The 27,896-nt window shown below is 31.4% G+C and overlaps 1 protein-coding gene across 1 annotated transcript in view; it reads right to left on the bottom strand.

Annotated features, from left to right (window-relative positions):
• Positions 1–27,896, bottom strand: part of STXBP5 (syntaxin binding protein 5) — a 199,145-nt gene that overhangs the window by 47,357 nt on the left and 123,892 nt on the right. The window contains exons 11-18 of the mRNA XM_051996743.1: positions 26,108–26,180; positions 24,485–24,632; positions 24,332–24,399; positions 23,981–24,021; positions 22,104–22,324; positions 17,606–17,784; positions 15,393–15,518; positions 14,150–14,301 (exon numbers count right to left, since the gene is read on the bottom strand). Coding sequence (XP_051852703.1) covers positions 14,150–14,301; positions 15,393–15,518; positions 17,606–17,784; positions 22,104–22,324; positions 23,981–24,021; positions 24,332–24,399; positions 24,485–24,632; positions 26,108–26,180 — 1,008 coding nt within the window. The remainder of the gene's footprint in view (positions 1–14,149; positions 14,302–15,392; positions 15,519–17,605; positions 17,785–22,103; positions 22,325–23,980; positions 24,022–24,331; positions 24,400–24,484; positions 24,633–26,107; positions 26,181–27,896) is intronic.

The raw sequence follows: 27,896 nt of genomic DNA, 5'->3' as shown, positions 1-27,896 counted from the left end.
AAAGATAGCAGCCTCTTAACAATAAAATTCTAAAAATTTAATATAAATATTAGCAATGAAAAAGAACAATGTCAAAAAAGAAAATTTTGGTTGCATTTGGATTCATGACTGAGCTCTGATTTTCAAAAGTCAAAAATGCAGGACAGATACCAGGGAAGATAACTGAGAATGAATACAAAAATATAGAAACATGCTGCAAAAGAAAAAATTTTCAAGAACAACCTAACTAGCAATTAATTCTAGTCTACCAAATGATGTTTTGTTTTAAGATTTTATAAGGGCTAAGAGGAGAAACTTCTAGGAGCTTCAATGACAGAGAAAGCAGAAAAATCTCCTGAATTCTCCCAAATTCACCTCCAACAATCATAAAATAGCACTTTAAAACAAATTCTAGAAAGGTAGAACTGACAAAAAAATGCAGTGGAACAATTTTCCAGCCCAAGACAACTTGAAAGGACAGCAGGTAAAAGGGAAGTGCATTCTAAGGCAGCAAGTGTCCTAGCAAGACAACAACAGGCTCTGCCTCAGCAAGCCAATGGGAAACAGTGAGCCCCAACACAAGTCAGTGACCAAGACCCTATGGCTCTGATTTAACAGCAGGCAAGCAATCAGTCTAGTCTCTCTCATTCCCCAACCCTCCTAGGTACAGGCAAACACCAGACAAGTATCCATATTCTCTCTCCCATGTAGTATCAAGCCCTCTCTTATAGACTCCAGCACAGCACCACATGAACAGCCAGAATCCCCCACAGCCTGAAGCAAATGATCAGGCTACCTATGGCCATGGTGCAACATCAACTTCCCATTTTGTGGATCTCAACAGAGCATCAAGAAAGTGACCAGGGTCCCTTCAGACCTGATGTAACACTAGGTTAGTAGCCAGAGCCAGAGTAATCTCCAGCAAAATAAGCTTGGAACAGTGCCCTTTTCACCTTAGGAGCAGAACTCAACTTTAAAAGTAATAAAATAGGCTAAAAAGAAATAAGCAACCAAAGGGGAAAAAAAAACACCTGACTATAGAAAGGTATTATGGTGATAAGAAAGACCAAAAAAACATAAATTCAGAAGAGGACAACAATGTTAAAATATATACATTCAAAGTCTCAAAGAAAGATAAGAACTGGCTTCGGGTCCAAAAAGAACTCAAGTCCCAAAAGTCCTTTAAAAATCAAATAACAAACAGAAGGAAAAAAATGGCAAAAGAAATGAGAATAACATAAGAAAATCATTTAAAAAAAAAAAATCAATAGCTTGATAAAGGAAATTCCCAAATTGCAAAGAGACATACAAAATTTTACTGAAGAAATAAATTCCTTTTAAGAACTGGCCAATCCAAGGAACTGGAAACTGAATGGATTCTTAACAGTTGGGAAATGGCTGAATAAGTTATGGTATATAAATGCTATGGAATATAATTGTTCTATAAGAAATGATGAGCAGGATGATTTCAGAAAAGCCTGGAGAGACTTACATGCACTGATGATAAGTGAAGTGAGTAGAATCAAGAAAATATTGTACATAGCAATAAGATTACATGATGATCAATTCTGATGAACATGGCTCTTTTCAACAATGAGGTGATCAGACCAATTACAACAGATTTGTGATGGAGAGAGACATTTGCATCCAGAAAGAAGTCTGTCAGGACTGAATGTGGATCACAACATAGTTTTTTCACTTTTTTTTGTTGTTTGCTTGTTTTTTGTTTTCTTTCTTGTTTTTTCCCCTTTTTTGAGTTGATTCTTCTTGTGCAGCATGATAAATACAGAAATATGTATAGAAGAATTGCACATGTTTAATATATATATTGGATTATTGGCTGTCTAGAGGAGGAGGATGGGGAAGGGAGGGAGAATAACTTGGAATAATAGTGGGTTTTGCAAGGGTGAATTTTGAAAACTATCTTTGCAGGTATTTTGAAAATTAAAAGCTATTATTTAAAAAAAAAAAAGAACTTACAAAGATGGGAAAAAGAAAAAAGAAAAGAAAATCAGGCAGTTAGCACAATGGGCCTGGAATCAACAAGATATGAGTTCCAATGTGTCTTCAGATCCTTATACCTATATGATCCTGAGCAAGCCATCAAAGCACTGCTTGCCTCTTTCTTCAATGGTAAAATGGAGATCATAATAGCACCTTTCTCCCAGAGTCATGAGTCTGGGGAGGTAAGCCCATCTAATAAATGCTTATTTTCTTCTCTCCCTTTAAAAAAAAGAATTGGCAAAATGGAAAAGGAGGTTAAAAAAACTAACTAAAAAAAAAAAAACTCCTTAAAATTAGAATTGGACAAGACATCAAGAATCAATCGCAAAAAGTATGAAAAGGTAAAAGAAGCTGTAAAAATATCTCATTAGAAAAAAAAAAAAAACTGAACTGGAAAATGGATCATATAGTTCTGAATTATTCTACCACATCAGAAATAATGTAAGGAGAGATAATATAAGAATTACTAGACTATCTGAAAAAAAAAAAAAAAAAAGGACCTGGACAATGTACTTTTAAAAATTATCAAAGAAAGCTGCCCTGATATCCTAGAACTAAGAGTAAAATAGATACTGGAAAAAAAAAATCTACCCAGTCATCTCTTGAAAAAGATTCCAAACTGAAAACTCCCAGGAATATTATAGCCAAATTTTGGAATTCCTAGGTAAAGGAGAAACTATTGCAAAGCAAGCAGAAAGAAACAACTCAAATATTATAAAGCCACATTAAGGAATACATAGTATTCAGCAGATTTTACTTAGAAGGCAAAGGAGCTAAGACTAAAATCAAGAACGACATACATGGTGAAATTGAACATAATCCTACAGGCATAAACAAATAGGCTGAACAACAACAAAACAAAAGATCTTCAAACACAAGACTCTAGAGGAAGCATAAAAAGGTAAAAAGGAAAGAAAATATGCAGGATTCAATAAGGCTAAACTGTTTGATTCCCTACATAGAAAGATGATATTTGTAACTTGAATAGTATCACTATTAGCAATTAAAAGGAGTATATATTACATAAAGGTGACTTTGATGGGATGATGTTGGAATCCTTATAAACTGCTAACTAATTAGAGTTGATCTAATCTTACAAGAAGATTTTGGGCAGAACCTGAAACAAGGTACTAAGTAGAACTAATTAATACAAGGCTTGTGTTCACACCTTTACTCATTGGAGTTCAATGAGTTCACACCTCCCTTGAAGCTCTTTGGGCCAGAGAGCACTATGGGAGAAAACCCATAATCCCTCTCTCCACGGCAAGGCAAGAGAGAATACATTTTTTCCTCTTGGCTGGCTGGCCGTGGAGGAGAGTTCAGCTGGACTCGAGAGGAGTGACTCTGGTGCAGAGAGCACTTTGACGGATTTCAGCGGAATTACACCAGAAGCCCTCTTTCCGAGGCAAGGCAGAATATATTCCACTTGGCTGGCTGGTGGCAGACGAAGAGTTTTCAGAGGATAAAGCTACGAGTGGAGAGTTCAGCGGACAACCAGATTCATCTTCATCTCATACCATTGTAGTTGGTGGCTGGGCTCCTGCACTTCCCCACTGAGACCAAGCTGGTCTGAAAGACTCACCAGAAAATTAGCCGAGCCCAGAGTGAAGGAGACAAGAGATTCATTCCATCTCTGTGCTGGTTGGAGGCTAAAGGACAAAACCCTTGGATTTGGAGACATTCGGAGGGCTCTAAGCTAAACCGGCTATGAGAAAAACAAGAACTCCAACATTTGAACTCATAACAGGATGATATAAAAAGGAATTACAGGATGAGAAGGAGACACTAGAAACAGAAGAAAGGGAAAAGTAAGATGAGATAAATTATCTCTCATGAAGAGGAGCCAACAACCCATTACAGGGAAGATGGGAGGGGATGTTTGGCGTTGCTTGAATTTTAATTTCATTAGAATTGGATCAGAATGGGAATAATATACAAAATCAGTTGGGTATAGAAATCTATCTTACCCTATAGGGAAGCAGGAGTAGAGGGAGACAAAAAAAATGATAAGAGTGACAGAAGGGAGAGCAGATTGGGGGAGGTAGTGATTTGAAGAAAACAATGGTGAAGAGGAAAGGAGTGAAAGGAGAAAGATTAGGATAAACAAGAGGAAAAACAGAATAGAAGAAAATACTCAATAATAAAAAGTTTAAATGTGAATGGGATGAACTTATCCCTCATTAAAAAAAATGGAAGCAGATAGTAGATTAAAAAAACTAGTATCCCACTATATATTGTTTATAAAAAAAAATACACTTAAAGCAGAGAGACACACATAGAATATAGGTAAACAACTGTAGCAGAATCTATTATGTTTCAGGTAAAGTAAAAAACAAAACAAAGCAAAACAAAACCAAAAAAAAAAAAAAAAAAAAAACCGCAGAGGTAGTAACAAAAAAGAGATCTAATTAAAAGAGACAAGGAAGGAACCTATGTCTTCCCAAAAAGTATCATAGACAATGAAATAATATCAATATTCCACATACATGTGGTATAGCATCCAATTCTCAAAAGAAAGAAGTTGATGTGAAGTTGATGAATATTTACAAAAACATAAACAGAAGAGGAAACAGAATACTTAAACAATCCCATCTTAGAAAAAGAGATTGAATAAACCATCAAAGAACATCCTGGGAAAAAAGTCCCAGGGGTAGATGAGTTCACAAGTGAATTCTGCCAAACACTTAAAGAGCATTTAATTCAACATTATGTAAATTATTTGGGAAAACAGGCAAAAGAAGTCTTAACAATTTCCTTTCATGATATAAATATGATGCTGATACCTAAACCAGAAGGAGTTAAAACAGAGAAGGAAAACCACAAACCAATTTACCTAATGAATATTGATGCAATATTGATGATACATTTAACTAGCAGGAGATTATAGAAATGTATCACAAAGATCATACATTATGACCAGGTAGAATTTTCACCAGGAATGCATGTCTGGTTCAGTATTAGAAAAACTATCAACATTATTGATTGTATTATTAACAAAACCAACAGAAATCATATTATTACCTCAATAGATGCAGAAAAAGTCTTTGAGAAAATATAGCTCCCATCCCCATTAAAACACTAGAGAGCATAGGAATAAATGGAACTTTCCTTAAAATAATAAATAGTATTTATCCAAAATAATCCCCAAATAATCGGGAGATAAGCTAGAAGCCTTCTCAGTAACATCAGGGATGAATTGAGGATACCCATTATAACTGTTACTATTCAGTACTGTATTGAAAATGTTAGCTATAGCAATGAGAAGAAAAAGAAATTAAGGGGCAGCTAATTGGTATAGTGGATATAGCACCAGCCCTGAAGTCAGGAGGACTTCAAATCTAGCCTCAGAGATTTATGCAAATGATACGATAATAAACTTAACAGAATCAACTAAAAACTAGTTGAAAAAATTAATAATTTTACCAAAATTGCAAAATATACAACAAATCAACATAAATCATCAGCATTTCTACATATACAAGAAAAATAACCAGCAAAAGACAGAAAGAGAAATTCCATTTTAAATAAAATGTAGGCAGTATAAAATATTTAGGAGTCTACCTGAAAAGTCAAACTCTGGAACTACATGAACACAATTACAAAACACTTTTCACACAAATGAAGTCAGGAGCTAAACAACTGGAAAGAACATCAATTACTTATGAATAAATCAAACCAATGTAATAAAAATGACAATTTACCTAAGTGCCTATACACTATCAAAAATTATCTTAAAGAGCTAGAAAAAAAATAAAATCTATTTGGAAGAACAAAAGATATATTTTAAGTTATTATTACATTTACTTTAGCAAATAATAAAACTCATTTTCAGAAAGACTTACAAGCGTTCAGCCAGAAGTTCAATCTGTACCTATGTCTCATACATTTTTCTACTATACCATGCTTTATCTCCATAGTGAACTACCAGATGAAAAGATTCGTTTTATCCATCAGATATATCACCAACTGAAATTTCTTTATTTGTATGAATTTCAATATATAGTTCAGTACTTTCCCATTGTTATCCTCTTCTCCCTCCTAAAAAATATTTATCTCTTAAACCAAGAATTTATCAGCCATTTTAACTATATTAGAAGATTGTCAAATGCTTATACTATAGCTTAAATAGTAAGACAATGATTTTAATTTTTTCCAACTATTCCATGGGAGACATCACTACATTGGTATTTTTTTTTTTTTGCAAAAATTTATCATATATTATGTAGAGGAGATCTCTCTCTTGAAATAAGCCATCCCACTCTTATGACCAAAAATTCGGGTACATGAAAAGCTATTTGCATATCAGAGACATTCAAAAATAAAACATCATTATCAACTTTTAAATGATTAATGTTTTAAAATATACTGGCATTATTTCTAATTTAGTTTTACATATTAAATGCAAATGTATGTTTTTATTAATGTTAATAATTTTTTTAAAATTCTAATATGCATCTAATGGTGGCAAAATAAAAGTACTGCAGTGTAATTTTTTACAAAGAAATGAAGAAAGGCTAATTATCTTATTTTGTTGAAATGATAGTGTTTAAGTAATAGGTATTTTGTTGAATGTGCATTTTGTTGAAATGATAGCATTTAAATAATATACAATATAAAAATGTGGACTTGCAAAAAAGTAAATAAGTATGTGAACTCTATGCCAATATAAAAATACTTTAAATTAAATGAAAGAAAGATTATATGAATTTTATTTTTTCATTTTTATTGATTGGTTGTATCATGAAAACTTTTAAGAGACTAACTGGAAATAGAACAATTTTTATTGATTTAATTTTCTGAAGTAATGAGGTATAAAATGATTATTAAAATGTTTTCTTTTTGCTAAGTATTTTTAAATGTTTTGAATATCCTAGGTTTCTAAATATTTCACTTTAACTTAGCTTTTTTTGTTCTTGTCCACATGTATTATTTTAAAAAGACAAATAATAAAACCAAAACATCCTTCCAAGCCAGAGCCAAGATGGTAACATAAACATTCTAGCTGAACTCCCCCAAACTTTTCTGCTAATATTAAAATTAATCATTCCTTAAATGTTTGGTGGAATTTGCTTGTACATCCATCTTGTCCTGGATTGTATTTTTTAGGGGCGCTCATTTATTACTTTTTCAATTTCTTTTTTCTAAGATAGGGACACAAAATATTTTATTTCCTTCTCACAATATAAACATTCATCTATTTCACTTAGATAATCAATGTTATTAAGAATCTGTTATGTTTCAGCTGTGGTTAAAAAAAAAAAAAAAGGGCAGGCAGGAGGAGTAATCACGATCTCAGATAAAGTTAAGCAAAAACCAGACCTAATTAAAAGCAATATGGAAGTTATATTTTGCTAAAAGGTATTATAGACAATTAAATAATATCAATACTAAAAAAATATGTAGCAAATGGCAGAACATCCAATACTTAAAGAAAAACAAAATGAATTATAGGAAGAAAGACTATATTTATATATAGATCTTAATTTAGAAGAATAAATTTTAGAAAAATTAGATATGACAGACTTTAGAAGAAAAATAAATGGAAATAAGAGTATATTTTCCTCTCAGCTGAACACAGCAACTTCATAACAAAATTGATCATGTTTTAGAGCATAAACAAATGAAGCAAAGCAGAAATATTAAATGTACCCCTTTGAGCTCATAATGTAACAAAATTATAATCAATAAAACAGACATTCAAAATTAATAATTAAATAATCTATTTTTAAAGAATAACTCATCAAAAAAAAATCACAGGGGGAAAAAATCAATAAATTCATTAAAGATGATGATAATGAGAAAACAGATCACATTCTTAAGAATACAATAAAACAGTACTTAAGGGGAATTTATATCTCTAAAGGTTATATCAGAACAAGAAAAAGCAGATCAATGAATTGGAAAAGCTGCTAAAAAAAAAAAAAAAAACCTAGAAAAAGAACAAATTTTAAAGCCCCAATTAAATACCAAAATAGAAATCCTAAAAATCAATAAATTTAAAAAATTGAAAGTTTTAAAAAATCCAATGGAGAAAAACAGAACTAATAACAAAACTAGGAGCTTGTTCCATGGGGGAAAAAAGTCAATAAAATAAGTCATTGGATTAATTCAATTAAAGAAGGAAACCAAATTAGTAGCATTAAAAATGAAAAGACAAATAAATGTACCACCAATGAAGATAAAATGTAACTATTATTATTATTATTATTTTTGCTGAGGTAATTGGGGTTAAGTGACTTGCCCAGAGTCACACAGCTAGGAAGTGTTAAGTGTCTGAGCTCAAATTTTAACTTAGATCTCCTGACTTCAGAGCTGGTGCTCTATCCACTGTGCCACCTAGCTGCCCCTATAACAATTATTAAAAACTATTTTGCCTAGTTACATGCCAACAAAACTGATAGCATAAGTGAAATGGATGAATATTTGCAAAAAATATTAATTTCCCAGATTAATAGAAGGAATAGAGTATTTAAATAATCTTATCTTACAAAAAGAAAGTCATAAATGAGCTTCTTAAGGAAAAAAATCCTAAGACCAGATGAATTTACAAGAAAATTATGCCAAACATTTAAATAATAATTCTAATATTATATAAAATATTTGAAAGAACAGGAAAAAAATCTTTAAAAATTCCTTCTATGACACAAATATGGCTTTAATTACTAAATCAGGGAGATCAAAAGCAGAAAAAAGTGTAAGCCAATTATTCTAAGGAATATTGCAAAAAAATTAAATATACAAAAAACCCAACAACCCACTAGAAAGGATATTATAAAAATACATCACAAAGATCATACAGTATGACCAAGTGGGATTTATAGCAATTCAAGGCTGGCTTTATATTAAGAAAACTAAAAGCCCAATTGGTCTTATCAATAACAAAAAAATTCCTATGATTAAATCAACAGATGCAGAAAGTGCTTTTCAAAAATATAACCCTGTCTCTATTAAAAACATTAAAAAACAAAGGAATAAATGTTGCTTTTCTTAAAATGACAAATAGTATCTAAAATAAAGAGAAAATATTTATCTTAAATGGGGATAAACTAGAAGCCTTCCCACTAGAACAGGAGTGAAACAAGGAAGTCCATTATCATCACTATTATTCATAATTGTTCTAGGAATGCTAGCTTAAAGCGATTAAAAAAAAAAACTGAAACAATAATAAAAGACAATGAAACAAGATAGGGACACTAATGTACTTATGGTGGTATCACAAACTGATCCAAACAATTTGTAGAACAATTTGGAATCAATCACTCTTTACAGATGACATGATGGAGAGAATCAATGTAAAACAAAACAAAACAAAACAAACAAACAAAAAAAACTAACTGAAACAATTGCAACTTTGGCAAAGTTGAAAGATATAAAATAAGTACATATAAATTATAAGCATTTCTATATATTACATATTATATATATACGAATAAACAGCATTTCCATATATTACCAATAAACAGCAGGAGATAGAAAAAGACATTTTTTTAAAAAAATAAGTATTCATAGTATAAACTTCTTGGAATTTTTAACCACTAAGACATATAAGGAATTATATGAACAATTATAAAACATTTTTACTACATAAACAGTTGGAGAAATATTAACTGCTCATGGATTGGCCGAGTCGAGTAATAATGACAATTCTACCTAATTAATTTACTAATTCAGTGCCACATTAATCTGCCCATTAAATATTACATAAAGCTAGATAAATAATAAAATTCATCTAAAAGAACAATAGGTCAAGAATATCAATTGATATTTTAATTAATTAATTAAATCAATAAATCAATTTTAAAAAAAAAGAATGAAGGAAAACAGCCTAGCAGCAGCAGAACTTAAATTATATTATAAGCCAGAAATCACCAAAACAATCTGATACAAGATAGGAAATAAGAGTTGTATATCAGTGGAGCAGATTAGGTTCACGACATGTAGAAGTAAATTATTCTAGTAATCTAGTATTTGATAAATCCAAAAAGCCAAGCTTTGGAGGCAAGAATTCAATATTTGGCAAAAACTCCTTGAAAGAAGTTTGGAGGAAACTTAGGCATAAACATTTCATACTATATACCAATATAAGTCATATTGAGTACATGATTTAGATGTAAAAGGTGATATAAATAAAGGAGCACAGAAAAATTTATTAGATCTATGGATAAGATAAGAGTTTCATATTACAAAAAAGAAAAAGTAGACCATGGGAAGTAAATGGAAAATTTTTATTACATCAAATTTAATAAAAAAATTTGCAAAAATGTAGCCAAATCAGAAGTAAAAAAAGAAAACTGGGAGGGGAAATATGGTGGATTTTACAATAAATGTCTCATTTCTCAATTTTCCAGGGAATTAGACCAAATTCATAAAAATAAAAGCCATTCTCCAATTGATAAGTGATCAAAACATATAAACAGGTAGTTTTCAGAAGAAAAAAAATCAATAGTTATCATTAGTCACATGAAAAATTTTCAAAATCACTTTTTAGAGAAATACAAATTAAAACAACTCTTAAGTTACCACCTCACACTATCAGATTGGCTGACATAACAAAAAAGTAAAATGACAAATGTTGGAGGGGATGTGGAAAACCAGGTATACTAATGTACTAATGTATACTAATGTATATAGAACTGTGATTTAGTCTAATCATTCTGGAGAACATTTTGGAACTATGCCCAAAGAAAGATAAAACTGCACATACTCTTTGATCCAGCTAATATCATTAAGAACTCTGTATCCAAAAGAAATAAAAAGAGAAAAAGATCTTTATGAACAATATTTTATTGAAACTGAGGGGATGCTCATTTAAGGCCTTCCACGATATGGCTCCTAATCACATTTCCAGCATTATTTCCTATTATCCCTTTCTACAAACTTTATGTTGCAGTCAAACTATCATTTCTTAAATTTAAAAGTTCCACATCCTATCATCAAATGTTCAGGTCTTTTTTATAGTTGAACTTGGAAGGCACTTCTTCTGTGAAGCAGCCTTCTCTGATCCTCCTAGCTTTCTCATTCTTCAAATGACAGCTATTTATTTCCCTGTGTATACATTACATTCCCTTTTAGAAAATAAGCTCCTTGAGGGTAGGAACTATTTCTTTTTGTCTGTATTTTTCACCTCCTAGTACAATGCCTAACACAGAGTGGGCACATATTAAATGTTTGCTGATTTGAAAAAATTATCTGTCATATTTGAAAAATAGTAAGCAATTACTGGGCTTATACTCCAAAGAGATACTAAAGAAGGGAAAGGGACCTGTATGTGCCAAAATGTTTGTGGCAGCCCTGTTTGTAGTGGCTAGAAACTGGAAAATGAATGGATGCCCATCAATTGGAGAATAGCTGGGTAAATTGTGGTATATGAATGTTATGAAATATTATTGTTCTGTAAGGAATGACCAGCAGGATGAATACAGAGAGGCTTGGAGAGACCTACATGAACTGATGCTAAGTGAAATGAGCAGAACCAGAAGATCATTATACACTTCGACAACAATACTGTATGAGGATGTATTCTGATGGAAGTGGATTTCTTTGACAAAGAGACCTAACTCCATTTCAACTGATAAATGATGGACAGAAGCAGCTACACCCAAAGAAAGAACACTGGGAAACGAATATGAACTATTTGCATTTTTGATTTTCTTCCCGAGTTATTTTTACCTTCTGAATCCAATTCTCCCTGTGCAACAAGAGAACTGTTCGGTTCTGCAAACATATATTGTATCTAGGATATACTGCAACATATCTAACATATAGAGGACTGCTTGCCATCTAGAGGAGGGGGTGGAGGGAGGGAGGGGAAAAATCAAAACAGAAGCGAGTGCAAGGGATAATGTTGTAAAAAGTTACCCTGGCATGGATTCTGTCAATATAAAGTTATTATTAAATAAAATAAAATTTAAAAAAAAAAAGAAAGAAAGAAAAAGAAAAATAGTAAGCAAAAAAATGGAAACAAGGTAATTGCTTTAAAAAAGTTTTTATGATGTATTAGGAAAATTCTTAATTGTGATCATGATCTCAATTTAGGTTCTGCTAACTTTAAAAAAAATTCTGACAACTGCATTTTAATGCAGTTCTTTTCCTTTGTAATGATACATATTTTATTTTATGCATTTAAAAATGTGACTGAGAAAGCACCAATGTGTTGGAATCCTTACTAACTGCTAAGTAATTAGAGTTGATCTAATCTTACAAGAAGATGTTTTGGGCAGAACCTGAAACAAGGTACTAAGTAGAACTACCCATAATCCCTCTCTCTGGAAGGAGCATAAATAGGCCAATGGGCCAGTCGGAGAGTTCTAGAGAGGAAGACGCTACAAGTCGAGATTTCACCGGAATGACATGAAGAGTTGGAGCTGGCTGGAGGCTGAAGAAAGCAGAGGCAGAGGCTGAAGGACCAGACCTTTGGATTTAAAGACATTTGGAGAGAGCTCTTGGAACCAAGCAGAGAGATAGGCCTCTAAGCTAACCGGGCTATATTGGATATAATAAAAGATCTGAACTTTCATCACCTGGCTGCTTTTTGAGAAGAAAAAGCTCACTACATTTTGGCGCCCAACGTGGGGCTGTTCTTCATACCCTGTGGCAAAACCGTCCATTCATATCTTTTATAAGGCTCAGCTAAATTGACACTGGGCACCGAAAAGGCAAATCTCTTCATATCCTCCTTATCCAGAGGAATGGAATAGAAACAATCCTTGATGTCTATAACCCAAAGAGGCCATTCTCTAGGAAGCTGAGTAGGAGATGGAAGTCCAGGCTGAAGAGTTCCCATAGTTTCCATCTGTTCGTTCACTTTTCTTAAATCAGTGAGCATCCTCCAAACTGCTTGGGGAAGAGGATCTGCTTATATTTCCACAGATGAAGAAAGAATCAGATAGCTGACAATGAGACTGTCAAAAGGATTCTTAAAATCTTCAGAAATCATTGGGTTCCCTGAGATGAAAAATTGTTGATGAGACTTTTTGCAGTACTTCAGAGCTTACAGGAATTATTAGATTCCTGGTGCATGAACTAATGGACAATGGATTCCTTATCGACTATTTCTAGGACTTATGGACATTTGTAAATTTTCAGGTTGATTTATGTTGTTACATTACTACTAGCCTGTGTTATATTACTATGGGCTTATGTATTTTAAGCAATTGCAAGAATCACTGGATTTCTTGAGATGAAAGATTGTTGATGAGACTTTTGCAGTAGTTAAATTTTCATGTTGATTCATGTTATTTGTTACATTACCACTAGCCTGTGTTATATTGCTGTGTGCTTTTGTAAATTATGTATAATGCTTCCCATATTGATGGATTTATGTATACCATGTATATCGGCTACAAAGTTCTGGCCCATATTGATGGATTTATGTGTACCCATTCAGAAACCCACTAATCTGATTAGATTTCCTATTCCCTTTGGTGTTTTCATCTAACAAAAGAAAGGGGGAGATGTTGGAATCCTTACTAACTGCTAAGTTATTAGAGTTGATCTAATCTTACAAGAAGATGTTTTAGGCAGAACCTGAAACAAGGTACTAAGTAGAACTACCCATAATCCCTCTCTTTGGAAGGAGCATAAATAGGCCAATGGGCCAGTCGGAGAGTTCTAGAGAGGAAGACGCTACAAGTCGAGATTTCACCGGAATGACATGAAGAGTTGGAGCTGGCTGGAGGCTGAAGAAAGCAGAGGCAGAGGCTGAAGGACCAGACCTTTGGATTTAAAGACATTTGGAGAGAGCTCTTGGAACCAAGCAGAGAGATAGGCCTCTAAGCTAACCGGGCTATATTGGATATAATAAAAGATCTGAACTTTCATCACCTGGCTGCTTTTTGAGAAGAAAAAGCTCACTACACCAATGGGCTTAACTAGTCTCTCAAAGGAATCTTATGACATAAACAAAATTAATAATCTTATGAAGTCTGTGGAAAGTTACAAAGAGGATTTCATTCAAAAAAGTCTTTATATGTAAACAAATAATTTAAAAAATGTTTTAAATTTACAAATGGTGAGATAAAGACTTGGAAAATTTTATAAAGAGGTGTTTTTTTTTTTTTTAACTTAACCAAATAACTTGAATTTATTTCACAGAAGTAATGAATAGTTTAGATAGTTTTTAAAAGGGTCTCAACTTTTCTTGGAGCTGCACCATTTCTGCTCTTACCTCCTGATGGTTGTCGAGATTTTCTTGGTGATCGGGGTTCCCGTCGATAAGGATCATTAGAACCATATAATTCAATGGTTCCAAGATTGAGAAGCACTGCTTTTTGGAGATAATCAACCATTGCAATACCATTACAATTGCCAAAAACTACTCTGGAAAAGGAAAAGGAGAATTCATTAGTAAAATTCCACTTTAACATTTGTGATTGGAAGATAAAGATATATACATTTACTAGACTTTCTTTTCAATATTATGATATAAGAAATGAATAACATGTTCATGAATTATGCTTTGATGTGCCCTATTAATCATAATTAAATAACATAACAGAGAAGAAGAACAGCATATAGTTGAAACAATAATGGATGTGGAATCAGGAAGACTGAGTTCAAAGCCTGCTTCAGATGCTTATTAGATATGGTACTACTGAAAAGTCAACTAACCTCCATGATTCTAAGGCACCTATTATGTCTATTAGTTAGAAAGAAATTTCATACCAAATAATTAAAAGAATCCCTGACATATTGCATGTAATATACTATTTCCATATTTATATGTTTACAAGTACAATGGGAGTTACAAAAATAATTTAGGTTCTAATTAGTTTGAACAATGAATCCTTTGATATGCTTATAATATGTGAATTAGCACTACATCTTTCCATGGTGCTGGAACCAATGATCATATTTTCCATAATTAAAACTATGAAAAATGTAAATTTGAATACATGCAACTATATAATGAGATTCATTACTTGCACTAATCAGAACCTGTCTCCCTCTCTATATATATACACATATGCACACACACACGAATATATATTCATAAAGATATATCTTTATACATAGTATTAAACATATATTCATTGATATATATACAGCATCCAACTATGACATCATATTTGAGGTTTATACTATAGATTATTATAAATTAAATCATGCTATAGAAAGAACAAGATCTTTTTCAAGAACTTAGACCAAAATATCAAGAGAAATATTCTTTGGGGGAGAATAAAATAATATTACAATTGTTTCCTAAATGTTACATTGTTTTATCAGTTAATTATCTTTATTTCAGTGCAATGTTATCATAGAAGATTATATACTATATATTCTATAGAATGACATGCACATGAACAAAAAAAAATGCCGATGTTATAATATCTCTTTACAATTTAAAAAAAGAAAAGAGGGAATAAGGCCATCTTATGAAGAGATTGGTAATAAACCCAACTTATACTTACATGCCATAAGAAGAGTTGACAGCAAGGCTAGTTATCTGTTGTGGTGGTTCTCCACCTACCCATACAAGCTGAATTACCAGCTCTGCCTGATAGCCTGGAGACTGCTTGAGAGGAGAATTTTTAACCCTGAAACAAATAAGGGTTACTTTATTTGCATTCTCCTTTTAATTACTCATTATCCTGTAGCTACAAGTGAAAAGATAATGTTGACTGAGAATTCAACACTTTTTTTTTTTTTTTTACTGAGAATATATATTTAGAAGACAATTATTTTATAATCACAATTATTTAAATGGTTGAATAAAACCAACTTTGTCTAGCTCTAAGGGGCAAAAGTAAAGTGTAACAGAAATTCAGAAAAATACAGAATAAGAAGGCAGATAAAATTCAGTGTTATATTGGTAGCAACAATATAAATGCTTTTATGATATCTATTTATAGGCTACAAACTTATGGCGCACATCAGCTTCTTAGTGCTGATAGAGTCACATTGATTAGTAAAAGAAATAGCAAAGAAACTGATATCACTAGATCATAATGTGTGCAGTTGAGTAAGGTAAAAATGGAAAAATAAGAGGCCAAGTTACAAAGGCCTTTGGATACCAAAAAGATTTTATATTTGATCCTGGAGGTAACTGATATGGAACCTCTGGAGTTTATTGAAGAGCCTTGGTACAGGCTATACTCAAAGCCACAAAGACATTCTGTCCTTACCTCCACTTCTTAAAATTAACAACTTCTTCAATACTCTGTGTGAATTTCACATCTTTTATGAGGGCCTTTTCTTCTTCCTATTGTCTATGCCTCCAGCAACTAGAACCTAAATTTACTTCCTGAAATAACTTTATAAATAGGTGTCCTTCTATAGAATATAACTTGCTTGAGGCCAGGGACTGTAACAATTTTTGTCTTTGTATCTCTAGTACCTAAAATAGTGCTAGACATATAGAAGCTTATTAAACTTTTATGACTGATTGACTGATATGAAAAATATGTATCCTAAAGGCTAGAGACACCATAGTTTAAGAGGGAAAAAAATCTTGAAAGATTCACTGACAAAGGAAGAGGTTTTTCATTTGTCTGTTGTTGTTGTTGTTTTCCCTGGATAAAGGGAGCATTTTAAAATACCAAATACAAAATGCCCCCAACAAGCACTGGAAAGAACATACTGTAAACATGTAGAGAATTCAAGAGTTTCTAGACTTATAGACCAAAGGCAAAATGTCAGTTAGAGAATCAGTAAAGCTACCCAACTGTCACAGAACACAAATGGTCCTTGAGGGTAAAAAAGAGATGACAAAAAGCTAAAATAATTATTTTCCTCTCTTTTTAATGAGAAAGACTTTAGGTAGAATAGTATTTCAAATGGTTGTAAAGAAGATAGGTCAAATTAAAAGAATACACCTAAGGTACTAAGGGACCAGAAGATGGTTTACAACGCACAGATTTCTTAGTATATGATTGAGTTAACAGTATAGTACCAGAGTTCAATCTTAAGAGGGATATTATATTATATTTTTATAACTGATTTGAAAGTACACACAGATATTTTTTCAGTTTACAGAAGATAATTTTAGGTAGGGAAATGGCAAGCCAATGTGATAAATTACACAATGATCTCTGAAGACTGTGAGAGCAAATAATAAATTCCATGTGAGATTCAACCGTAATAATCATTTAGGCAAAAAAGTAATCTAAACTACATTTAAAGAATAATAGACCATGAGTTACTAATTATGCCCTGATTAAGTTATCTCCCCAATACATCAATTTGGTCAAATAGGGTAACAAAATGAAGGATTAAGATGCTAAAAAAAAATTAATACTTAGCTAAGATATATCTGATCTTTGGCTACTATATATGTTTTTGTTCATAGTTTCTCAAAAGACATAATGAAACTGGGAGAAACTTAAAAATACAAACTCAAGAAATACATTAATGGTAGAAAATTGGAAAATATGAACATTCAAACATTCAAATTTAACAAAAAAATTATAAAAAGTTTCAAAAAGACAATAAAGCTTACTGTAGAATGTCTATTGTTACTACTATCATAACACTATGTGGTCAAACATTGAGAAAGACAATATTGCTTTTTATTCTATGACAGAATTTTCATTTTACCAGAGTTTACATTATATCCAAACAAGTAACAAGAAACACTGGTAAATGTAGCATAGCTCCTCAAGATTTCTATATACATAAAACTTACTTTAAACAAGGAACATTATCACGAAGTCCATCAGAAGAGCTGCTACTAGTTGATGGATGAGACTGAGGAGGAATAGGTTGAGAATTGGAACCACCTACAGGTGTTGGCAATGGTGGAACTTGTTCAAGTTCAGGTGAGTCCACATCATTTATCTCATATAACAGTCTTACTTCAAGCATCTATAGCAAAATTAAAAAAAAAAAAAGAAAGAAAGAAAAAAAAGGATAACAAATTTTGTATACCAATTACTTTTTTTATTGATATATGTTGTTACTTTCACTTTCCAAAATATCAGTTTTCCCTCCTCTACCTAGAGATGAATACTTTTGTTATAGAGTTTAAAAAAAGAAGAAAAATTCAGTAAAACTAACAAATGTGCCAACCAAGCCTCACATTTTTTGTGTGGTATTATATATAGATCTATAAATCCCTAATTCTTTAAAGAAAAGGAAAAGGAGCATTTCTTATCTTTTCTTATCTTCTTATCTAATCTTTTCTTCAAGACCAAGCCTGGCTACCATATTTAAAGTATTTTTTATAACATTTTATTTACACTTAATTACTAAACTGATTGTGCATAATTTTACAGTTTATGCTTACTTCATTTGCATTAATTCACATAAGACTTTCCATGGGTCTCTGTATTTTTTTCAGATTTATAATTTCTAATAGTATAGTAATATTCCATTACATTCAAATATCATCATTTAAATGGAAATTTCCCAATCAATGGGCATTTCTTTCCAGATCTACAAAAGTATTTTTTACTGTTTTTAATTTTTATTAAACATTTTACTTTATGAATTATGTTGGGAGAGAAGAATCAGAGCAAAAGGGAAAAACCTTGGGAGTGATTAAAAAAAAAAAAAAGCCAGAAAAAAGCATTCAGTCTCCACAGTTCTCTTTCTGGATGCAGATGGCATTTTCTATCCAAAGTCTATTGAGATTGCTTTAGATCACAGAATCACTGAGAAGAACCAAGTCTTTCATACTTGATCACTGCACACGCTTGCTGTTATTGTATCTAGAAAAAGTATTGCTTTTTTTATTATTTTTTTTTATTAAAGCTTTTTATTTTCAAAATATATGCATGGACAATTTTTCAACATTAACGCTTGCAAAACCTTTTGTTCCAATTTCACCTCATCCCCTCCCCTAGGTGGCAAGAAATCCAACATATGTTAAACATGGTAAAATGTTAAATCCAATATATGCATACATATTTATGCAATTATCTTGTTGCATAAGAAAAAAATCAAATAAAAAAATGAAAAAAATGAGAAAGAAAATAAAATGCAAGCAACAAACAACAAAAAGGGTGAGGATACTATGTTGTGATCCACACCCAGTTTCCACAGTCCTCTCTCTGAATGTAGATGGCTCTCTTCATCACAAGATCATTGGGCCTGGCCTGAATCATTTCATTGTTGAAAAGAGCCACATCTATCAGAATTGATCATTGTATAGTCTAGCTGTCGGTGTATACAATGATCTCCTGGTTCTGCTCATTTCACTTAGCATCAATTTCTGTAAATCTCTCCAGGCCTCTCTGAAATCATCTGGCTGATCATTTCTTATAGAATAATAATATTCCATAACATTCATATACCATTCTCCAACTGATGGGCCATCCACTCAAATTTTCAGTTTCTTACCAGTACATAAAGGCTGTCACAAAACATTTTTTTGCACATATAGGTCCTTTTCTCTCTTTAAGATCTCTTTGGGATATAAATCCAATAGAAACACTCCTGAGTCAAAGGGTATGCACATTTTGATAGCCTTTTGGGCTGAGTTCCAAATTGCTCTCCAGAATGGCTGGATCCATTCACAGTTCCATCAACAATGTATTAGTGTCCCAGTTTTCCCACATCCCCTCCAACATTTGTCATTGTCTTTTCCTGTCATTTTAGCCAATCTGAGAGGTGTGTCAGTGGTATCTCAGAGTTGTCTTAATTTGCATTTCTCTGATCAATAGTGATTTAGAGCACCTACAAAAAGTCTCTCATGATTCCCCTCACCCTATCAGAACCGGATTGTTAGTCCTGTGTTCCCACTCTCAGTACCCTGCCTCACCCCCTGCCTCGGTCTACCCCCTGTATCTGAGCCACATGTATATATGTCATTGAGAATTCTCACTGTTTGCTGGATTCTTGGAGATGATAGTCTCATTCAGCCCTGGGATCAAACGATGGATCCATTTGGTCCCAGTAAATCTTTCTCTTTCAAATAAAATATTATTCTATCTTGCCTCAGTTTCTCCAGCATTACAAATGGTATCCAATTCTTCTGAAGAAAACTATTTGTTCTCATTCTTTTGACATTTATCCACTTAGTTACTGGATATTTATTAAAGATATCTGAGGCAAAGACTTTTTACCTAGTTGTACTGATTTTGCAAAAAAGCTTTCCAATTTTACACAGTCAATAGTCACTTGTGATATAAACTATGAATCTAAATCTAATTTCTACCAAACTACTTTCCAATTACTCCAGAAGTTGAAATATAATAGCTATTTATTGTCAAGTAATTTATGTTCTCAGATCCACTGAATACTGTTACTGAGTCTTATTGCTTCTGATTCTTTGTTCAGATCTACATTTGTGTTTTTAACTAGTAACAAATTTTTTTTATGACTTGATGGTTTAGACTATAATTTAATGTTTAGAAGTATTATTCTCCTGTCATTTATATTTTTCCTATAACTTCTCCGGCTATTCCAGACTTTCTATTTCTCTAAATGAATTTTATTTTATTTTTTACCTCCATAAAGTTTTCCCATTGGTAGTTTGATTGTTCCACACCACATTGAGAGTTTAATTAGTAGGCCATTAAATTTACAAATCAATACAGAGCTCATCAACTATTATATTGATCAAGTTTAACCAAAAGTAACAACCAGCCAATTATTTGCTGTTTTTTTTTAAGAAAAAAAATTTTAAAACATTTTTTAAAAGTATCTACACAAGTCTTTAGTAAACCTTGAAAAGCTGACTTGTAGATATACTATGTGTTTTGCAGTTATTTAGAAAAGGGATATCCTATTATTTCCTCTTTCACTTTTGGCTCTGTTTTATATAGATTTTACTTTATAGCCTGTTCCTTCCCCAAGGCTATTTATTATTTCAATTAATTGCTTTGCTATTTCTCTAGATCCTTCTAACCCATATATCATCATTAAATAGGGATAGAATCACAGGAATATAAATCAGAGATCTAGAGCTAGAAAGGACCCTAGATGTCATCTACTTTAATTCTCTCATGCTACATATGAAGAAACTGAGGCTCCAAGAATTGAACTCATTATCCCATGGTCACAAAGTTAATGGCAGAGTTGAAATTCAAACTTAAGTCCTATGACTCCAAGTTCATTTTTCCATTGTACAATAGATAATTGTGTCTTGAAGCAGTGGAGAAAAGGAATATACCCTTGTTTTATCTTTATAATTATTGGCAAAATTACAAGTGTTTCTTTACTGCAAATAATGATAACTTGATGTTTACTCTAAAAGCTGTTTACTTATTCATTTGTATATACTGCAAGTACCAGGCAGACTTGGGAAGCAAAAGGAAATATCCAATTCTAACTTAGTTTTTTCTAAGCAATTATGCTTTAGAACATAATTTATATGAAGTTAATAGAAAACTCAGTGATGCATAAATTTTAAAAAAGAACTTAGAAAATTAAAAAAAAAATTGTTGCCTAAAGACTTAAATAAAATAAAACCTAGAAGCCATGGACATTTTCCCCCTAATAGTTTGTTAATTGCATTTCACTAATCTACTAATATTATGTATTTAATTTTATGTTCTTATAACCATTATTCAGAGAACAGGTCTACAGGGTTCATCAGAATGCCAAAATGGTCCATGATATATTAAAAAAAAAAAAAAAAAAAGATTAAAACCCCTTAATTTTAACAATCTTTAGCAAAAGACCTTAGAAAAAGTACTTAAATATACCTATCTAAGTAATTCTCACAAATATCCACTGATGTTTTAAATTTTGGTGTAGAGCCAGAACTCTGGAGAAGTATACTTGAAACAAGATGTTAACTCAGAGGAATTGATGCGACAATGGTTATCTAATTTACACATATACTTAATACTTATCTTGGTGATATAATGGTTCCTTAAGTTCACACATAATCAGTATGCTATAATGATGTAATTACAATAAGGTATATAAGAGCCAATAAGGGCTGGAAGAAAGACATTCCATCTCCAATCCTGGTGGCTCTCCTGCCTCTTGCATTCCTCCACTGAAACCAAGGCCCATCTCAAGGTCCCCCAGAAAACTAGCCTGGCCCCAGGTGAAGGAGATAGACTGTGAAGGAGACAATAAAGACTTTGGACTTTATCCCTGACTAGTCCTCCAGAAAGCTAGCTGGACATTATAATTTGGATAACAACATTCATAGCAAAAGGGCTTTAAATAGTTCATAAACTTGAAAAAAAAAGTAGGCATTGGAAACTACACAATCAAAGGAGTATTACCGGAATCACTTCTGTTGTTACTTCCTGTTTGCTGAATCGATAGATAATGACGTGTGCTGAGACGCCAGCAATGCACAGCATTCTACTTTCTGGGCACCATGAAATTATTTGAATGGCATATGGATCTTCATCTACAATGTCTGTGTTTGGTCTGTCATCTTTATTTCTTGATTTTTCAAATACTTTAGATGTTTTTAACTTATATAGTACTTGAAGTGTTACTGGAAAGAAAAAACGTTATACAAATTAATATTATATATAAATACTTCTACATACATTATTCATTCAAGTACTATGTATCATTAATTAATTCTGATCAAATGAATATCATTCATCCCAAATGATATTTTTTGTATCTGGTCCAGATAGATATATGGTTACATTGATTTCTGTATATGACCCAGATGGATATATGGCTACATTTTTAATTAACAACACAAGAGGTTTTAATATCTTGAAAATTTCACTTGTTTAATATGTATAAGATGGTGGAAGATTAAAACAATGTACATACACCATTTGTAAATATCCACGTATACAAGAAAATGGACAAAAAATAAAGTTTTTTCTTATAGGAAAAGAAAAATCATTACCATTACACATTGTCATTACATATTCCTAGTTAGCAAAATATCTCACATTTATCCTAGAATTATCCAATTATCAACTGGACCTCTAAAGAATTCCAATAAGTACATGCTAATTTTACTAAGGAAATGCTTCATAGTAACATAAAAGCTGTATGATGATCAACTATGGTAGACTTGACTCTTCTCAACAATGCAATGATTTAAGGCAATTGCAATAGACTTGGGCTGGAACATGCCATCTGCATCCCAGAGAAAGAATTAGGGAGATTGAATGTGAATCAGAGCATAGGATTTTCACCTTTTGTTTGTTTTTTTCTTATGTTTTTTTCCCCTTTTGGTCTGATTTTTCTTGCGTAATATAATAAATATGGAAATATATATAAAAGAATTGCTCAATGATAACTGTGGAAATATGAAGAAAAGATTTGCATGTATTTAACATACATTAGATTACTTGCTGTTTAGGGGAGGAGGTACAGGGAAGTGAGGGAGAAAAAAATTTGGATGGCAAGGTTTTGCAAGGATGAATGTTGAAAACTATGCATATGTTTTGAAAATAAAAAGCTTTAAAAATAAAAAAAGAATTGTACATATTTAACTTAGATTATTTGCTGTTTTAGGGAGGGGGGAAGTAAAGAAAAAAAAATTTGGAACACAGTCTTACAAAAATATAAATGTTGAAAACTACCTTTACATTTGGAAAAAAAATACTATTAAATTAAGTATCACTTTTTATTAAATCTGTTTGTAAAAAAGGATCATTTATATTAAATCTATTTGTAAAAAAAGGTCATTTTTGTGACCTACATTAGGAATAGGTCCTGAAATTATTTAGAAAATTCCACAATCAATAAAAATAAGGTTTTCTCCTTTCAAATATTTCTATATTGTAGAAAAAGAAAAACAGAAGTAAATGAAAGATTCTATACTTTTTTTGAGATTGCTCTTGATTAATATACTCACAGGTATATTTAATAAGAGTCATCATGGAGGAGTAGATAAAGTGTTACTGATTGTGATGTATTTAGATGGAGAAATTTTGCTATTTTGATTTTTCACAAAGATGAAATCATAGGCTTTTTTCTGTGCTAAATACTGTCAGTTTGGAAAAAGATTTAAACCTGGGATATTAAAGCTAATCTCATTTAAACTTTTCTAAAATTCGTAAACTGCTAAAAAGATTACTTTAAAGAATCTAGAAACCTAATAATATTTTAATTACAAAGAAAATGTGTATATATTTGACACATCAAATATAAATAATTTGAAACTGTCTAAATCACTTACTTGCAGAGGCATCCCAGAACTTGACAGATCCATCTGCATGCCTATGAAATTAAATATGAAGCAAGAATGTGGTGAAAAAATGAGCAAAAACATTCATACATGTTTTTCTCAGTAAAAATAACAATTGTCAAACTTTAAATTTTGCCTGATCATTTTCTAATTTCAAAAAAGTAAGAGTTGCCTTGCCATAAAGAAAAAAGATTAAAATTAATGTCAAAATAGCATGCCCTTCAAAGAATTATCTTTAATAAAATCATAACATAAAAATCACAATGCAAAGGACTGTTTGAACTAAACAAAATCATAGTCAGGTAAAGTTTACTGATTTAGTCAAATTAGAAGCTTACTTACCCCGTAATGATAATTTCAGGGTAACTCTGAGTACCCAGTCCCCAGTTACCTCCACTAATGGGCCATTCCTATAAGAAAATAATTAGTATTATAAAAATGTACCACAGGATTCATTTGATTCAGCTAAAAGCTAAAAAAATAAATACAAAGTACCTTTTTGCTGTATCCTTGGCGTTTCTGTCTGGTTCCAACGGAATAAAGTGCAGGGATAACATCTACAGGACAATCAGCAAAATATTCACAACAGGTAACAGGAGATTCATGTATACTCAAGGGATAGGGATTTTCAAATATAGGATACCTTTACAACAAGAAAAAATTTTAAATCAGAACATTCAATTTGAAACTAAAATCACTTAGTATTTAAATGCAAAACAGAAATGCAAATTCATCTAAATGCTTATTATTAGATTTGGAACAGTGGTAAGTTCAAGATAATCAAAATTCTGTAATAGTTTTAAAGTCCATACAATCCTCAAAACAAACACAACAATTTGAATGTGAAATAAACAATTTAAGCTAAAGTTTTATTCTATTTTTTAAATGCAACCCTATTAATGTAAGTGTATTTTTATCATAGTGAAGTATTATTTAAATCATTGCCCTTTGAAATGTAGAACTATTCCAAGTATGTCCAAAAACGGTTTTTAGAAAAGTATAAATAAAAGATATAACAAAACTTGAAGATGCAAATTTTTTTTGTCTCTTCTTGTCTTATAGCCAACTTCAAACTTAACTAAAAAAGATCCTTATTGAGTAGTTTCCTCATCGGTAAAATAAAGGGAATGATAAAATAAAGGGAATGAAGTTATATTCCTTTCTAACTTGAAATCTTTTGAATGAACAAAATATATGGTTTTAAAGAACTTATTATGTACATATTGCTAAATAAACAATGATTTAGAGTTTTAAAGACCCTGAAGCAATAGGAATTCTTCAAAATGATCAAAAGAACCTCCATTATACTCATTACAAATTCCTAAATAAGATTTTGTATTTAATTAAATTTATTATTGAATTTTATATTTAATTAACCTCAACATTTTTTAATAAAGAGAGGGAAGGGAAGAGAGAGAAGAGGGAGACATAGAAGATCCCTATAGATAAAACAGATGATATAAAATAAAAAATTAACTTTGTACTGACAAAATAAAAATATTTTCTTAATTTTTTAACATACTACAGTGTTTACAATTTAGCTTAACTATTGATTTTATACTGTTCAAGTCACTTTTTAATAAATCATAAGCATTTACTAAGAACCTACTTTGTATTTGACACTATAGTAATGGGTATATATAAAAACAAAAATGAAATTTTGATAATGCTAAGATTCACTAACAAAATCTTTTTACAGACCTACTGTGAAAGAATTATTACTTGGTTTCTCAATTATTTAACTAAACTATTCAACTGAGATAAAGATATATGATACAGGATTATATGAATCTTCTAATGATTTTGTGTCTCTGTGTGTGTGTGTGTGTGTGTGTGTGTGTGTGTGTGTGAGTGTGTGTGTGTTCTACAACAGCAATGATATTTTTCCTGTAGACTGTTAAAGGAAGGCCTCTGGAATTTGTTATAAAAACAATGTTGGGAAGTAATAATTTTATTCACAAGAAAGAAGAAAGTTTCATCAGAGAAAGGGCATTTCTTCAAATTCAAGCAAGGAAAATAATTCAGAAACTGCTCAGTTGAAATCAGTTTTACAGAACTGTAATAACGAATTCTATTACAAATGAATCTTTTTGTTACCTCCAAACTTACAAATCTTACCCATTTTGTGCAAGGTCTATAAGTACTAAATCTTTTTCCAGAAGGACAACCACAGCATATGGTTCTTGAAAATCTGAAATATCAAAACAAAAGAAAAAATTTAAAACATTAAAAAAAAAAAAAATAGAATGGAATTTAGAAATTTCATGATTGCAGTTTTACTTGTCATTTATTTAACTTTGCCAAAACCTTTTTTCTAACTTTTTGATTCCCCAACAATTAACTTAAGACTTCATATGTTATACAGCAGATTTTGCTAATACAATGACTTTCATAATTTCAAATCTTTATGCCTATATATTATCAAGAAAACCTAAATTCAAATCTGAATATTTATAAACACAATTATCACCAATTCAGTATCATAGCTATACAAGTGTTTACATGAAAAAAATCAAATTGTTTTTTGCTTGTTATTGATAGATATATTGAAAGCTAAATGGGGAATAATGATAATTTTGGCTATCTCTTAATGGATACTTATACAAATAATTATATGTGTTTTTGAAAGCTTTTACACCATAACAACAAAATAATAGTAAAATAAATGAGGCTTATTATTAGGAAAACAAATTAAAACTTATAAAACAGACTTTGTCCTTGAAGAGTTTCATTCCTATAAGGGCTATCATATACACAAATATGTATATCTATGTATATATATATAATACAAGATTACTGAAGAGAATGATAGTACCAATTATTGGGGAGATCAGAAAAATCTTTTCCTGAAGAAGTAATATTAGAAATGATCCTTAAAGAAAGATGAAGACTTTGGAATGGATAAATGAGTAAGTTAATGTAGTAATGACTCTGAGAACCACAAGTACTCAACTCTAGTGACAAAACTGAATTACTGAATATAAGTGAAACAAAGTAAGTTTAGAAAAAGAGTCATATGTAGAGGCCTTAAATTTTAGGACTTTATTTTTACCTACGATTCTGAGGAGGCATAAAAGTTTTTTTTATTTTTATCAGGGATATGAAAAAACCAGAATTGTACCTTGGGATGAATTGTTTTAGTGCTATGTGAAAGGCAGACTGAAAAGAGAGAGGCAAAAAGCCTAACGGGAAAAAAAAAAAAGAAAGCCTGGCCAATTAGGATGTTATTATATTAGGGCAGGCAAAAATGATAAGGATTTGAATTAAGGGGATATCTGGGAGGAGTAGGATAGTTAAGGGAAGAGTCAAGGTTTACCCTTGATGTGGATTCAACCAGAGTTGGTAATGATTTCAAAAAAAATTGAAAAATGTGGAGCAGATTTGAGATGATGATGACATATACAGGAGCAATCTGAAAAGAGATGAAATATCTCTTTTCATATAAAAAGCGGGGGGATTTGGGGAAATGTGAGGGGGGAGAAAAGAAGAGATTTTAAAAGAATTCATTAACATAGAGTTAATACTGACAACAAAGTGAGATTCAATGAGAGACTGGGAAAACAGAGAGGAATAGAAAGATTTAAGCTTCTTATAAGGATGTAAATATTCAGGAGGAGTGAGGATGAGTGAGAAATAAATGATCAGAGGTGAAAATATCAATTTGAAAATCATACAAGTGATACATTTATGAGATAATGAGATCTAAAGTATAATCAACCCTGTGGATGGTTCAAAGGGAATGAAGGTCAAGTTCATCATTAGGAAGGTAATGATATTTAAAGTCCTCTAATATAAGAGTAGAAGTTGAAGAAGACAAGAAAGTATAGTTAACTGAATCAAATAGAAAATTTCAAGAAAAAAAGGAGGGCCCTTGAATCAGCAAAAATGAGAAAAAATGAAAACAGCA

Source organism: Antechinus flavipes, chromosome 4 (assembly GCF_016432865.1).
Source record: "Antechinus flavipes isolate AdamAnt ecotype Samford, QLD, Australia chromosome 4, AdamAnt_v2, whole genome shotgun sequence".
NCBI classification, from domain to species: Eukaryota; Metazoa; Chordata; class Mammalia; order Dasyuromorphia; family Dasyuridae; genus Antechinus; species Antechinus flavipes.
This window is presented reverse-complemented; position numbering and strand designations above follow the sequence as displayed.